Source organism: Strigops habroptila, chromosome 5 (assembly GCF_004027225.2).
Source record: "Strigops habroptila isolate Jane chromosome 5, bStrHab1.2.pri, whole genome shotgun sequence".
NCBI classification, from domain to species: domain Eukaryota; kingdom Metazoa; phylum Chordata; class Aves; order Psittaciformes; family Psittacidae; genus Strigops; species Strigops habroptila.
This window is the reverse complement of record NC_044281.2, coordinates 72,147,758-72,164,054: the sequence shown is the minus strand read 5'-3', so window position 1 is coordinate 72,164,054 and position 16,297 is coordinate 72,147,758. Positions and strand designations below refer to the sequence as shown.

At 48.7% G+C, this 16,297-nt stretch overlaps 1 protein-coding gene across 1 annotated transcript; it reads right to left on the bottom strand.

The window, feature by feature from the left end:
- Positions 1-12,590: 12,590 nt before the first annotated feature.
- On the bottom strand, positions 12,591-15,865 carry ADRA2A (adrenoceptor alpha 2A). The gene has a single exon (XM_030488506.1). It carries the CDS (start codon positions 15,845-15,847, stop codon positions 14,513-14,515), a length of 1,335 nt encoding a protein of 444 aa, XP_030344366.1. The 5' UTR covers positions 15,848-15,865; the 3' UTR covers positions 12,591-14,512.
- Between the last annotated feature and the right edge of the window lie 432 nt (positions 15,866-16,297).

The window sequence follows — 16,297 nt, the reverse complement described above, 5'->3', positions numbered from 1 at the left end:
CCGCAGATATGCAGCATGGCCTGAAATCTCAGGCTTTCAATGCTTTTGTTCTCTGGGAATAGAGACACACGTAGCAATCTGCTGTGACAGCAGGTGGCTTGAGGAGTATTTACAGAAAGAGAGATTTTCCTTCCCCATCATGCCCAGAGCAACACAGTCGGGCAAAACAAAGTGATCACAAAAACTACACACAGTGACAGAACCAAAACATGTCACAGGAAAAACACCTTCTGGTGTTGTTTTGTTGCTTTTGGGGAGGGCATCCCAGTTGAGTTCTGAAAAGCTCCCAAAGCTCCCATCAGTTATTTGATCGGTTTAAAAGAAAGAAACATTGCAGCTTTCTCCCTTTGATAGTGACCAGGCATGATTTTGGCTGAAATAGCTCTTCTCTTTACTAACAAGGATTTCCTTCGAAGCCATCTAGCTTGCAGGACATGCAGTGTTCCAGCTTACAGTCTGTAAGTCCCATGAAGGTTAAATGTGTTCCTGGGGAAGTCATCTTAAAGACAAGCCTACCAGTCAACAGCAAAGCGAATGCTCTGAGTTTGCAAGGTGAAGAAGTTGCTTGCCACCCTCAACCCAAGGGAACTGGTAGACTTGGCTGCCTGGCCCTCCTTGTGCCACCTTGGAGCTCTATTGGTCTTAGGCATCATACCACAGGATTTGTGTAATGGGCTAACAAAGTTGATAACAGTTGAGGCCCCTAGAAACCCCCTAGGGAAATGCAGCTGACACCTACTGACCTTCTCCATTAGATCACGCATTGCTGACTCCTGATGTGATCTTGCTCTCTCAGTCCCATCATGACATCATCTATGTTTTCACACAGGCAGAGGCAAATGAAGTTCATCCCATCAAGGAGATCCAAGAGAAAATTTTCCCTCCATAGACATACTCTGTTTCATACTTAAGAGAGCCTCCAGCGCTACCTTACGTAAACGCTCTGCAACCTGGTGGCCTCAGTGCCTTCTCATCACTGTGTTCTCCACAGGCTCTGGTCATAAAGGTAACAAGCAGGCCTTTCCCTGACACGCACTGCAAAGATGAGGTGAAACCTTCAGATAGGGCTGGGGAAGGATGCACTCTGTAGGCTGCATGTTCCTGTACCACAGCCCGACATGGAGTGCTCTGATCAGTACATTTCAAATAAAACATGCTCACATTCATCAGCTCCAAAGGAAAAACAAATCCTCATGTAAGCTTTTAGCAGGAGGGCCAGAGAACTGCTGGATCACTGCTTGGAAAGGGCAAAGTTGGAGCAGAGCTTAATATTAAATTAGTGAGAAGTTTAGATGGAAAACACACCAAAAACACTTGTATGCCGAGTTAGTACCGAAAGGTACCCTGAAGATTTTTAATCATTTTCAGGGCTTTGGCACCAGCATTGACGTTTGCAACCTGAACTCACTTTGAACACAGTGTTCCCAGCTGCTGTTGGCTTAAGAAACAAACTGTTTGAGAGGCTGAGGCAAGGACATGTGTGAAAAGGAGAGAAACCTGCCTTGTTGTTTCTGTGAGATTCTCATGAGAGGAAAGGACACAGCCAAAAAGGGCCTTAAATAGTTGCACAGAATGACAGCTCTGATGTCGCTTCTCCTGCAAGGACTTCTTCTCCCCCATCCCTTGATAATTGTTCCTGCTTCCACTTAAATAATAAAATTTTTAAAAGAATAAGTTAACAGCGTGTGAGTCTGTAAATACCACTGCCTATAGGAAACCATGGCCATCTGCATGCCATTCTCCGGATTCTTAGAAACTCTTACATACTCTCAAAAGTCTTCCCAGAACTGTGACTGAGTATGCTTGCCCACACAGCAAAGTGTGATCCTGCAATTCAGCAGCCCATGCGTAAATGCTGCTCTCCTGTACCCACCTTTCCCTCCAAAGCTGGCGGCTTTGGATTCTGCACAGACTGGTTTCTGACATGCTTCTGAGAGCCTGCAAGCACATCTCCTACCCGCAGTGAGAGGTCTGAAATGACAGGCTGCATTAGTCCATTCAGAATCGCATTTGGTTCTCATTTTCTAACAGACATCCAAGATAATATTTTTAGAAGAAGCTATACTGGTATTTGCAAAAATTAGCTTTCTCTGCTTTTATCCCAAATGGGGTCTTTTCCAAGTTTCTTTTCCTACTTTAGTCATATCTCTAAAGCTCTTCATATTAAATAATCCGATTCTAGAAGTGCATTAATCAGACTCTCTTTGGGCTCCTATTGCATTTGCCTTTCTCTGGGTCACAAGACAAAAATACAATCAGCTCAGCCACAACCTAGTTCTCTTCCCTAGCAGAGGAAGCCCAGATCTGAGGGCCATGTATAGGTGACAGTGGGTTCATTCAGTGTTTGCATGGTACCATTGACATCCATGCATCAAGAGGAGCAGCATCCCAAGACCACCACAGGGAGTCTGCCCTTACTGATCCCTCACAGTTAAAAATGCAGATCCACAGCCCGATGCAACCCATCAAATGGCAAAGAGAGCCACAAGCATGGGCTGGCTTTGCCTAGTGCTGACCTGCCCCTCCAGCTGCATTACTGTGGGGGGCCCTCAGAAATCTGCTTTGGGAAGGGTTTTCTCTGCTTTGCTGAAAGCCCGGCAGGAGAAAATACATCCCTGATGGCTGTGGGGGCTCTGCTGCCTGCTGGCAATGAAGATGGAGGCAATTTGGCAGCGCAAAGGTGAACATCCAGAGGCAAGGCGAGCAGAGCAAGGATCCTGGGTCTGGCTCCTTCCCACGTTTGCAGGTGCCCCTCTGGTGATACTGTGAGCATTGGATGCACCTAAGCAAGGATTCCCACTGTGGGCCCTTGTAAGCCTCGAGTCAGGGCTCACTTCCCCACCATCATCTGGCCTTTTCTGGGCAGTCGTGGACAGCACGGCCCAACGAACCCACTCAGACCAGGGATACCCTTTGCTAGCACTGGGGCTGTGTTCCTGCTGGCCGGAACCAAAGGGAAGGGCAGGAAACCAAAAGCGAAACCATTCCTGACCCTAAAGACACCAGAGCCACCACACCAAACCCACCCCCCAATCCCAACCAGTCCCTGAGAACCACAGTGGGACTAGCAAGAGGGTGAGCAAACATGACCACACAGCATGAGACCCCCCAAGAAGTCCTCAACACAGGCCTGGCTTACCCTCTGTCCAGGCACTGCTTTATACCAAGCTGAATGAGATCAGCTTTCTGGTCCTGTTAAGCTTCATCAACTGGCCCATGCTGAATTATTTAAAACCATCTTTTATTAATCAACCACAGCTTTTTTTTCACTCGACCTCTAGCAAGTCACCACTCTGAGTGGATTGCGCCAGCTTCATCCCCACATGATGATGCTGCAGGCAATGAGAGGGACAAGCCACTGCTCTGCTACTGCTTTGAAATGTTTCAGGTGCCAGTAAACCAAAGTGGTCTGCTAACTAGAGCACTGGATATACCTTCACGCTTAATGTGAGGTCTTGTCTAAACATACAGATTATATTGCTCGGTTATGACAATACTTTTATTTAGAAAACCCCTGCTTAGGATATTGTACATACTTTTAAAACAAGTTTAGCATACCCAAACCCAAACAAACACTGGCTAAAATACTGCCAGTGCCAGCACAGGGGCTAAACACAAGCACTAAAAATTGGGCACTGAAGGGAACATATCTCCGGCCCAGCTCCTTCCAATGTTCATCATCATCCAACACTAGCACTCTGGGTGTGTGACCAGGGTTGCCCACATGGCCTTGGGGCTCAGGTAGCTTTGGGACTGCATTTTTAGGATCTGCATTTGAGACACAAGCATCCAAACGAAGTTCACACCATTAAAATTCCCTCTACACACACACGGGATCAAAAAACTCAATCTGAGAAAGGGTTTGGGAAATAATCTAATCCAGTTTCTTGCCCCAACAGACTAACCCTAAATCTTTGCTATCCCACTTTCTGCAAAGTGTGGCCCAACATGGGTGCTGGGCTTAAAGATCAGAGACTTCAACAGGGCTTCATCAATTTACTCCTGCTGGGGGACTGGCCCCAGCCATTCAAAGTCCTCTCCCACAACTTTCACAAGTGTGCACATCCTCTTATTTTTACTCTTCATTCACCTTTTGAACACCCATCTGTGTTGATCACTGGCTATGGCATGCCAGATCTCAGAGCAGACACATTCCTGTCTGATGTGTGATGATCTCACAGAGATTGTACTACCTACCCAGTGTCAGTCACATTGAGTTGCTATGACCCTGAGCATGGTACCAAGCACGGTCAGACACACCAGCTAGCAAAAGAAGCAGCAGATCTGGTAAACGTAAAGGACAATAAACCTATGTATCCCCCTGGTGCTTTAAGTGACTGGAGAGAACCCACAACTGGCCATGCCTGTGAATCCAGCGTGCTTTAACTTGCATGAAAAATCCTAAATAATTCAACTGAGTAACCTTGTGCTAACAAATGAAAATGTATCCTCTCTTGCAGGAAGAAAGTAGATTTGTCACTCCAGGTTATAAAGCAATGGCAGGCTCCTATAGATAAAGCAAGACACTGTAATATTGATAAGGTATCTGAATTTGGTTTATAAATAAAACATGAATTCCTCTCTGTTAGGGAACTGGATCAAACCCTGCCAGCACATAAGCAGGCAGGGCCCACAGCTCCAAGCAGATCTTTGGTTTGACCAAACCAAGCCTCATTTTCTCAGTCTCCACTCACAAGCAGGTGGATTTTGGCAATAAGACTACTTCTAGTTAAGTATCAACCTCCAAGGCCAAGCAGCTGATTTCTGCCAGCTACATAAACAGGCTTGGGCAGGGGGAAAGGGTGACAAAGGCAGAGGGCAAGGTCTTAATACTTCCAAAGGTGACAAACCACCTACAAAACAAGTCAAGCCCTGCCCCCAAAGGAGAGTTGTAGAGAACCACTGAGAGAGAGGCAAAGATCATTTCCATAGCAAAAGAATAGATGATAAATAATCCTCCCAGCACAAACTGAACGGCATGATAAGTGATAGGGCGGGCTCCAAGTGGCCCATGTCTGTTTACGAGACTAGTACTTGATGTTCATAATGAAATTCCAGATATTCTGGTTTATCTGGAGGTTTTCAAAAGACATGCAGATGTGACACTTAAGGTTGTGGCTTAGTGGTGGACTTGGCAGTGCTAGATTAACAGTTGGGCTCAACCTTAAAAGTCTTCCTCAGCCTAAACAATTCTATGATTCTATCTATCTCTGGCCTATTCAAACCATTCTGCAAGCAAACAGCTGAGGGCTGAGAGCTTGTTTTTGCTGTGGCTTTCTTAGGCCTGGCAAAAATGGAAATGCCAGCTTCATTAATTTGTATTATCTGTTTTCTTCCCCAGTTAAGCCACCAGCACCCGTGCAGGGCACAAGCCCAGCAAAGGCACTGGGCTGAGCACATCTGCCACACACAGAGATGACATTTTCTCATGCCTTTTGCTACCTGTGACTGTATTGTCACTGTATGTCCCACACATTGCCATTGATCCCCTTTCTCCTCTTGCTATTTCTCTCACAGTGCAAAGCTGTCCACTTTTCCCAAGGGAAGCCGGGGCTGCCTCCCAATGGCTCCAGTTCACAGCTGCTCCTGTGGCTGACAAAAATGCTTTCTGCTCATGTCCATGCATGGAGGTTTCCCTGCAGCTGGTCCTCAGCCATGGGGCTCACTGAGGCAGGCACTGACCTTCCCTCCCCAATACAAAGGCAAACGCTCCATGATAGAGGCTCAGGCTGAAAGACACTGGCACAGAAACTAACATCAAAGGATTTAAGTCCTAAATCCTCAAAATATTGGGTGTTAATGAGTGGGACACACATGGAATTCCAGAGCACAGGACAAGCCCCATGTCCTTCTCCATCACACAAATCACACAAAGCTCTGTATGGTTCACCAGTAGACACTCAGCAAACCAGACTCACCTGCCAGCAGGCCTTGAGGACTGTGGTCCCACCCCAGCTCTGGTGGGGGATGCATGAGGGCACCATGCTGCATGTAGTGGGGAATGAGCTGCCCTCCTTCAAGCAAGATGCCATTTTTCTACACATCTTCTTCAGGAGGCAGGGTGTAATTACTTTATAAAGCAGCGCTGTTTGCCTCCCAGTTTACGTTTGCCTGCCCACTGCCCTGAGAAATGAGAAGCACTGGAGACAAGCCTTCCCCATGAAGCCTCTTTCCCATTTAAAGATGAACGTGGCAGGAGAGCAGGAATGACAACCCGCACTGAAGCAAGTCCCAGTGGGTCGTGGCTGAATAAGCCCAGAGGAAGGAGGACCACGTTCCCACATGGGCTGACAAAGACAAGGGCACAGAGTAATTTCCTATATGCATGTGATGCTCCCATGCAACTCTGGTCTTTGAACACTCTTCTGACATTCGGAAGATGTTCTAGCTTTACTGCCCGCATAAGCATCCACTGGAGCTGCTATCTAGGAGGAAAAGGGACCTAAATATTTAATTTCAGTCTATTTCATCAAATATTTAATCTATTTAATATTAATTAAATCTTGGTCTGAACAAACAACAGCTAAAAAAATTCACCTCTTCCTCCAAACATCTGATAATTTGAACATGCCGGTTTATACCATCCCAATCAAGATGGCAATTAATAACGGGGGAGGGTCCTATCTTTATATTCCCAGTGATGGAATTGCTGTCATGGGTTGTTGGCCTCCTGTAGCCTTTTAGGCTGAATCTTTTTGCAGCCGTACAGTAGCATCCTTTGGTTTACACCAACCACTTCCACATCCTGTTTCACAGTCTCTCATTTTCCATGGACTTCACTTGTAGCCCCACAAGTGGTGTCCTCATCCCACTCCCAGACACTGTTACATCCTTAGCAATAGGAATCCATGATAAGGTGACAAAAAAAGCTATTTGAGTGACAGGAAATAAACCCCAGGCACACAGGTGGATGTGGCTGGTGTGGGTCGTTTCCTGGTGCCAGGGCCACCTTCCTGACTCTGCTGCACACCTCAGACATCACACAGCGGCATGGCCAGTAACAGGCATTGCTGGGGAAAATGAGCAACAGCTACAATAGAGGCAGATCATTTCCACTGCAAAGGATTTAAGCCAACTAACACTGGGCTATAAAGGCAGCTGCCACCATTGCATCTGCTGCTACAACCATCTTATTTTGCTACAGAAAACCCTATTTGGACCAAACCCCATTCCTATCAGTCATACCAGCCAGAACACATTTTCAAATTAGCCTCAGTAGAGCCAACAGTGATGAAAGATTGCCCTACATACAACACTACTCACCTTGCTTTCCTTGGTGTGTGCCTGATTTAGCAGAACAGCATTTAGCTTTTCTTTTCCTCTGCTGCACTGTTTTAAAGCCCTCTCACCCAACGCTGATCGGTGTTGATGGAAGTAATTATACTGCTGTTCAAAATGTATGAGATGTATTTTCATTATCCTGAGACAGCAATGCCAAAGGCCCTGTAGTGGTAAATCAGTGTAAGCAAACCAGATTATTCCATTTAAACTGGCCATTTTAATGCTTCTGGCCCCGCAAAATTTTGAGGCTGGCTTAAAAGCCACAAGATGTGTTGAAAATAAAAAATATAGGATTCCTTTTAACTAACATCTCTGAAGTTTAAATCTTTGGGTTGTGCTTAGGTTATAGGTCAAACCCTAACCAAGAGAAATGGGGAGTCTCCACTCTCTTTTGACTTGGTTGACTTGGGTTGTGTATTCTCTGTATTTCAGGTACCTCTTTGGGGGACAGAAAACCTTAGTAATGCATTTGGAGTCCTCTCTATAAATGTGACCTGTCTGGGTGATGGCACAGCACAGCTAATGAGCACGGAGAGCTGTGTTTGTGCCATGGAAAGGCTGCAAAGAACCAGGCACAGCCATGCCTAAAGTAACAGGAACCTCATTCTGGTAAACCTTGTTCTAAGGAGTCATTTCAGGCCAAACATCTGCATCATGAAACTAAGAACAAACTCAGCTTTACACTGAAAGGCTTTATCACTCGATTACCCAGGAATCATGATTGAAGGGGAAATTAATAGGAGAGGGGGAGCTCTGCCGGGATGTAAATCAGCATCACAGCAGCCAAGCTGCACAGGTCTGCCACACTCAGGGTCTAACACAGCAAGTTTGGGTCTGCAGTAGGAAGAGTTTGTCCAAATTTTCCTGGGGGCAAAAGTTATCCTGGTAATAAAAGGCCAGAATTCAGCATTTCACTCTTTAAAACAAAAACTCAGTCGATTCAGGAAGGCAGAAGATTGGATGCTGTGTCTTAAATATTTATCTATACATTTATTCTACTCTATTACTCAGGGGATTTTTTAGTAACACCTTAAGGTTTCAATCTTCGGATGAATGCTTTGCGGCAACTCCATGTGTGCAGATGAAGGCAAAGCAGCCTTCAGCAGGCATTATTTTATCAGAGATGTCCAGTGGTGGGAAGTTCACCCTTTTTCTGTAGATAGCAATTGAAAAACAAACAGGAAGAAGGCCATAAAGCCATGGTCCAGCAAAACACAACCATTTCAATCAGCAAAGGAGCAATCAATTCTTCCTCATAGCAGCTGATTTAAAACAAGTGTTTCTCATCTCTGGGAGCGAACCCTTCAGCAGGTCATGCAGCTTTGGAGGACCTCAAGGCTGCTCCTGCAAATGCCATAGCCCAGATTGTGCCCAAACCAATACAGGCCAAGCACTGCAAGCATTGTGGACAGGAAAGCAGGGATGCTTGGATCAGCTCGTCTCACTTCCTGATAAAACCCCTTCACCCCATTACTCTCATACAGGCACAATTGCTGGGGTTTGACTCAAGCACATGTTTGAAAGGCATCCAGACCTCCCACTGCAGAGCACCGCTGAAGGGGAACACACGTCAGTGGAATTTCTCCAGTAGGGCAAAAGGCACCGCTGGCCCCAGGAAATCCCTGAGAGCCTGGTGACCCCCCAGCCTCCAGGGAAGGGTCCTCGCTCCTCCCTATTCCTTACATCTGCTACAGGCCACTCTCAGAGCCCCAGAGGGAGAGCAGGACTTTAGATCCAAGCCAGCACAGATGATGTCCCCTAACTTAGCCAAAACAGAGTTAAGGATCACACTAACAGACAAAACTAGAGCCAGCTTAAGTAGCTTTAAGCCAGTTTAAGCCAGCAAGTTTATACCTTTCGTGATCAACACCTACGCTCAAGTAAGGGAAATGCCTTCCTGCTCCTTTTCATGGTTTGTCCTCATGCCTTTTTGTCAGATTTGGGTGCTGGGACCTATCTCACACCCCTATACACCTGGGCATGAGATGTCCTCACACACTGGTGATCCTCTCTGGGAAATGAGCGCTCCAAGGGGACAACTCAAATGGCCAAGAAGGAAGGGATGTTGAATGACCAGCTCAAGCACCAGCATCTCCATTCAACACCTCCCAACATCCTCTGCCCCATGACAGCCGATGTCCTTCTCCTCTGCTTGCAACAAACCTCCCTTCTGGGACCAGCCATGGTCTGACCCAAGTAAGCCATGTTTTACAGTACCCCCCACAACCCTGTTCACCATCCCCTCTGCTCAGCCTTGAAGATGTTTGAGACTGCACTGTGGCCTTGTGTAGCACTACTGCAGTGTGACCCCCCACTGGAATTCCACCTGACTTCCCAGGGTTCAGACTACAACCCTTTCTGTTCACAGAGGGGTCAGGATCTGGTTCTGGTAGTGGCTAACACAGGGGGTGGTGGTCTCCCTGCTAATTCTGTTCTCTCTTCACTCCATTCCTACAGCTTGGGATAAGGCACAGCAATCACAGCTACAGATACAAGTCACTGCGATGTTCCTAAAAATCAGCTGCAAAGAGAAGTTCATAGCAGAGACAGGGAGCCAGCTCCAAGTGCAGATGTCTGCCAATGCACTGGCTGTAATAAAGGAGCAATCTCGACAGACTTTGAACTTTTCCAGTGATGAAAGAACAGGGAACGTTAAGAAATAAAGTAAAATAAACCAACCCAAAGAGCTTCAGCTAATGAGAGCTGCAGAGACAGTGAGGCCGGCCACCCAACCCAGAGTGAAGTTCCAGGGCACCGGGTCCAGCAACCCTTGGGCTGGGGATGCTGGGTGGGACTGCGGGTACTTACGGCACAGAACGGCTGATGGACATGGGCTGGCACCCTCAGAGACTTCCCGGGTGCCTGGGAAACTCATTTTGTGTGAGCAGAATGATTCAGGCTGAGTCCATCCCTTGCTGGAACATCTTGGAGAGGCTCCTCTGTGCGACCAGCTCCTGGTGCTCCAGAGAATGGGGACCAAAACCCCACCAAAATAAATGCACATGTCAGTACGCTGAGGGACAAGCTCTGGGCAGGAGGCCACCCATATCTTCAAGGGCAACCCTGCTGCTTGTGCAGGGACATCTAGTGCCACACCAGACCACCTCACCTGGGTCCCTCCTGCATGTCCCTGAGCCCTTTGGGCTCTCCTCGGGGGTCCCTACACAAGGTGTGGAGTGCAATGTCACCCCACAGAGGAAAGCTGTGGAGAAAGCACTCCCAGGGCACAACTGGCAGCAGCATCTGCCCAGTGCTTGCTGTGCCAGGCTGGATGGCTCCCGCTCCGCTGGGAGGCAGGTGCCCTCCTTGCCCTCACACCATTAATCTTTCAGCCGCAAAATAAAAGATTATAAAAACAACCAAAGTTCATTACATCTCCTAATGTGTCATTTGCATGGGAATGAGCTGGGAGCAATGAGGCAGCTTTCTCCTGCAGGAGAGGGATTTGGGAAGGGGAAGAGCCAGGCGCCAGGACCTGGCAAGGGTGATGGGGCTCAACCCCACAGCAAGATGGGACAGGGACGGAGGTGAGCAGAGCTGGACATGGTTATGGCAGAGTCGGAGGGAGCACCACATCAAAGCCCACCACAATACAACCTCTGGGTCAGAGGCAGCGGGGCTGGTCCTCACCTACCAAAGGGAAAATGATGGTGGTGGAAAATGACCCCAGCACGTCCACCACACAGCCCATGGTGCCTGGTGTCTGCTGCAGCTTGGATATGCCCATCCCCAGCAGGTGTGGAAGGTCCAGGACACAGCTGACACCAAATTGATCATCAGGTCAGGGGAAATGAAGTAAAAGCCTGAGTCAGAAGGAGGCAAAAGCAGTAGGATGTGGAAGTTCAGACACTGGCCAGAAGGACAGGCAGGCAGTTCTGCTGTGTCAGATGCAGGGTGTTACTGCCCCCATGGAAAACAGACCCTTGAGTATTTTATTTGACCACAAGGGCATGAGGTTTTGGGAAGGATACAACCCTAGGAGCATAATTTCAGTTTTATGTACCTTTTACTTTTGATGGAAAGTTGGGAGCAATCAGACATTTGAGCTGCGCAAAGCTTCACCAATTGAAAGCCCACCAAAGCCCCAGTACCTCAGCCCCAAACCTACCAAAATACTCTACTGTCTGTACTAGACTTTTGGTCACAAGGACATCAGACAGGCAGAGGGATGGGGCAAGCGTAATCAATGGCTGCTGGATTACCTCCCATCCCATGCACCATCTCCTATGCTCCCCAGGGGTCTGCTTTGTAAAACCCTTGAAGGCCAATAGTGCCAGCTGAGTCCAGAGCGGGACACTCTGCCCAGATCAAGCTCTCCTGGCCTGCAAAGGCCATCATGAGGTGACTGAGGTGTTCATCTCTTGGCCATCATTGGGTGCCCTATGCCCAGCAGTGATACTGCTTGCCAGCCCTGGTCCACCTCCAAGCTTGCTGAGCACCTCAATCGCTGGCAGAGTGGTGCCGTGAGACCAGCAGCTCCAGCACTGAGCTCTGATTTTCTCACCAAACAAGAAGCAGAGCAGGGGAAAAGAGTGGATTCAGGCACCCCAACAGTGAGAAAAACAGGAGCCAGAGCTCCCAGACAGTTACCTGTGCTCCTGGACAAAAGGAAGTACACACTAAAGCACTCACAGAATCAGCACCTCGTGTTCCCCCACCTTTGGAGCTACCCGGTACTTGTGGCAAAGCAGCAGCACAGCTGAAGCCGATGGTGAGTGGACTCCTCAGGGAGGCAGGTAGCCACACAGCAGCAGCACTTCATTCGGTGGATCCTCCATCATCCTCCTGCAGGGAGAGTCTCGGCAGCACTGCTGTGAGCCCATCCAGCTGGAAACAAAGCCCACTTGGATGGACACTCCTCCATATACCAGGAAATGTCTCCTTCCAGCCTAATCACTTCTAACCCCACCTGCAACCTAATTATTAAAAACTTTCTCAACTCTGTAGGTGTAAATGCTGCAGCAGCCTGGCATCCCCAGCAACAGTGCCAGGCTGCATTGCCAGGGAGCAAATCACACCCTGAAACACTGAGCTCTTTAAGAAACACGAGTGCTCTTACTGGGGCATGAAACGGGGTAAAGAAAATAAAGACCAAGAAGTACCAAGGACTCATTTGTTATTATGCCATTGCACAATGAATGGAACCATTGTTCCCTACCTGGGGTAATAACACCTTTCAGAAAACACAAGTTCTTTTCCCCAATGTGTTCTTTAAAACATATCAAGCCCAAAGCTGCCAGAGGAGGGGGGAAGAGCTGGAAAATAGAATAGAAGAAAGCAGCTAACAGATTATGCAGAGGGTTTCACACTTGATCTGTAAACGCTCTTTTATTTAATAAAAATAATCATCCATTATAGCAAGTTCTGCTCGTGGTTTGGGGTTGGTTTTTACATTAAAGCACAGTTTATTTGCTTTCCTCACCTCTTGAGGATTCAATTCTGAAATGCAAGTGAATGTAAACATTGCTCTCCAGGTCCCAAGATGCATCCAGGGACCCTCGGAGTTAATCACAAAGTCATAAGAGAGAGCAAAATCAACAAAACACTTCCCAAAAGTAAAAAGGTTGGGTTTAAAGTCTCTTCCTATGCACCATACGAGTCCAGAGAAGGCAAATTCATCTTACACACGAGACTTGACTTAGACAAACTTTGCTTCCTCCAAACAATTTCTAAGACCGTCAGTTCTCGGTAAAGCTGTTTTTATAACATTAAAAGGTTTTACAGACACATTTATTGTGATGAATCAAAAGCTTTTCCTTTCAATGCTCTCCAGAAATTTTTCCTGGCACAAGGATGTTAGATTTGTTCTGTCCGTTTCTGTATTATTCTATTTTAGCAGAAAGAGCTGAAAGACATTTCAGGAAAGGAGTGTAAAAGCAGTCAGTATCGACTCTCCTGCTCCAATCTCACAATATTTACACATGTTTAAAAAAAGAAGGAAAAAGGCTTAGTTACACTATAAAATACTGGAGAAACTGTCAGTTAAGTTTCCCATTTTGGAGTTTTTGCCCTGTATAAGACTGAAAGAGGGATGCTTTCGTATTTCCTAGGGAAGATGAGACTGGCAGATTAGAAACTGAACTCTTCTCCCTTAACTTGGGAAGAGGGAACCGCCCTGCTCACAAACCCCCTCATCTCCTGCAGGAAAACCCGCAGGAGTTAAGCCATCACAAATCAATACAAATGAGATAACGTGATACATGGAGCCCTGCCCTTTGCTTTGAAATGTTATCTATTTACAGTTGGAGGCGGGGGAAGCAAGTTAGCATTGAACACATCCCCATGTTGCAGTGTGGCATAATATCAACCAAGATTAACTCATAGGGAGCCTGGCTCGGTCCCAAGCCTCATGTTGCATGTGAAAATGGGATGTCCCTGCCTCCACAGCAAAGCCACCGCTCCGGCAAGGTCTGTTTTAGTGAATAACAAGCAGGCAGTTACCATCTCGGCTGCATTATATCACAGGCAACACAGAAATCAAACAGAATCAAGTACAATATAAAAACATAACAACAAAAATAGCCAGGCTGGTGAGTGAGGTCTGTGATCCTAAGATTTATAGCCAAAAAGAACCAAAAGGCAGGACACTGGAAATTTTGGTAATATTATCAAACTGATAGGTAGGGGGAATGGCTCTAATTGTTCAGTGGTTTTGATTGAGGGGCTTTTGGGGAAAATAGAGACTTTTAAGGTGTCAAAGATCATTAAAGCATTCACAGTTTCAAAGCTGCTTGCCTTACAAAAATTAAGACATTCAAATTCAGGATACAACACTGTATTTTACAAGGGGGTTAAAATTAATTACATATAGAACAGGGGAAAAAATAAAAGATACAACAAAATAGAAAAGTCAACACCTCTGGGGTGGCATACTCCCTCTTTGCTGTTCATCTCACAGAGCTGCACGCTACTTGTCTTTACAGAGTCAAAGTGAGCAGTCACGAAAATATCCACTGAGAGATTCTGGCAAAAGGAAACCAAAAACTAACAGAATAAACCAAGCAAGTCAAAGGCCATCCTCCCCTGGAAAGCCGAATGCCACAGCTCGGACTTCCACTTGCCTGCTGCTCCTCGCTGCTGCTGCCCGGTGTTTCCACAGGCTCATCTCGGGTTTTAAAGGCTTCCTGCTCACGAGCTGAAGGAAACAATCCTGTGCAAGCACAGCCCGAGAGAGCCGTGCCTCGCTCTCCTAGAAAGTCTTGAATTAGTCCTGCCCATCGCAAAGGGTCCTTCAAACAATCCTTTTCCTCTCTATCCTGCAGAGGATCCTTTTGAAGGCCCGTCTGAAGTCGTGGTTGAAAATGGTGTAGATGACGGGGTTCAAGGAGCTATTGCAGTAACCAAACCAGAAGAAGAACTTGAAGAGGGTGTCAGGCACGGAGCAGCTCTTGCAGACAGCCGTCAGCGTGTAGGTGAAGAAGAAGGGGAACCAGCAGATGACAAAGACCCCGATGACCACCGCCAGCACAAAGGTGAAGCGCTTCTCCCGGTTCTGCCTGCCCCTCCACCGGGACCCTTTGGTGTTCCTCTCCTCCTCCACCTTCCTGGGCAAACTATCCCCAGGCTTAATCTGGCTCAGCTTAGTCTTGGTCTTTCCCCTCGGTGGCCTCTCTGACTTCTTACACTGGTTGTTCTCCTGGTGCTCAGAGGAAGAGGTCTCCTCCATGTCTATGCCGTTGACCTCTCCTTCCTGCCCGCTGCCACCTCCTGCTGCCTTCTCCCCATTGACCTGAGCTGTGGCTGGCAGGTCCTCCTTGTCAGTCAGGCCATTCTGCTTCTTCTCAGGACGCTCTGCCCTCTTGTTTGGTGGTACCCTGGTTCGCCTCTTGGCTATCTGGTAGATGCGCATGTAGACCAGGATCATGATGAGGCAGGGGGCAAAGAAGGAGCCAATGCAAGAGGAGATGATGTACCACTTCTCATCATTGATCTTGCACCCTGCCACCCCCTGGTCAGCCTGCTGCCCGCTCTTCTTCTCAATGGAGATGAGCGGTGGGAAGGAGATGACAGCCGAGATGACCCACACGATGAAGATGATGCACTTGATGCGGCGGGGGGTACGCTTGAGGTTGTACTCGATGGCTTGTGTGATGGACCAGTAACGGTCCAGGCTGATGGCACACAAGTGCACGATGGAGGAGGTGCAGAACAGCACATCCAAGGCCAGGTAAATCTCACACCAGACTTTGCCAAAGTACCAGTACCCCATCACCTCATTTGCCAGCGAGAAGGGGATGACCAGCGTGGCCACCAGGATGTCGGCTGAGGCTAAGGACACCAGGAAGAGGTTCTGGGGGGCCTTGAGCGCCCGGCTAGTGAAGACAGCAATGATGACCAGCACGTTGCCGAAGACGGTAAAAAGCATGAGCAAGCCCGCCAGGCTGATGAGGGTGATGGTGGTGTGCAGGAGGTACGGCGTGCTCCAGCCCGGCCCGGCACCGCTGTCATTGAAGGTCCCGTTGGTGCCGAGGGGCGGGTAGCCCTCCTCCTCCTCCAGCTGCCGCTGGTACTCCATGGAGGAGAAGAAGTGGCCCCTCTCGGTGAACGGGCGCTCCAGATTAAACATCAAACCCGGCTGCGCGGACACCCGCCCTTCGCCCCCTGCCCCACCCGCACCGCGCCCGGCTCCGCGGGGCTCCGCGCTCCTACCGCGCCGCTGGCCGGGGCGGAGCTGCGCGGCGGCCGCCGCGGGGGTGCGAGCTCCCGCGGCTCATGCTTGGGGCGCTGCCCGCCGGGAGCCGCTCAGCGGGGCGCGGAGCGGCGGGGAGCGGGACTGGGGCTGCAGCCGGCGGCGGCTGCTCTGCCTCGCTCGCCGCCGAGCAGCTTTATAGCCCCGGATCAGGCCGGGGCTGCCGCGTCAGCCCCACGTGGGGAGCTGCCCCCGGTGAGCGCACACACACACAGACACGCAGAGACACACACACGCACCGCACGCCGCCAGCCCCTCCTGCGCTCCCCCCGCAGCCCCCCGCGCACTCACCTCGCTCGAGGCTCACGCACGGACACACGCGCCCGC

Coding starts and splice junctions, on each gene's coding strand:
- ADRA2A (XM_030488506.1), bottom strand. CDS start 15,847: ATGTTTAATCTGGAGCGCCCGTTCACCGAGAGGGGCCACTTCTTCTCC.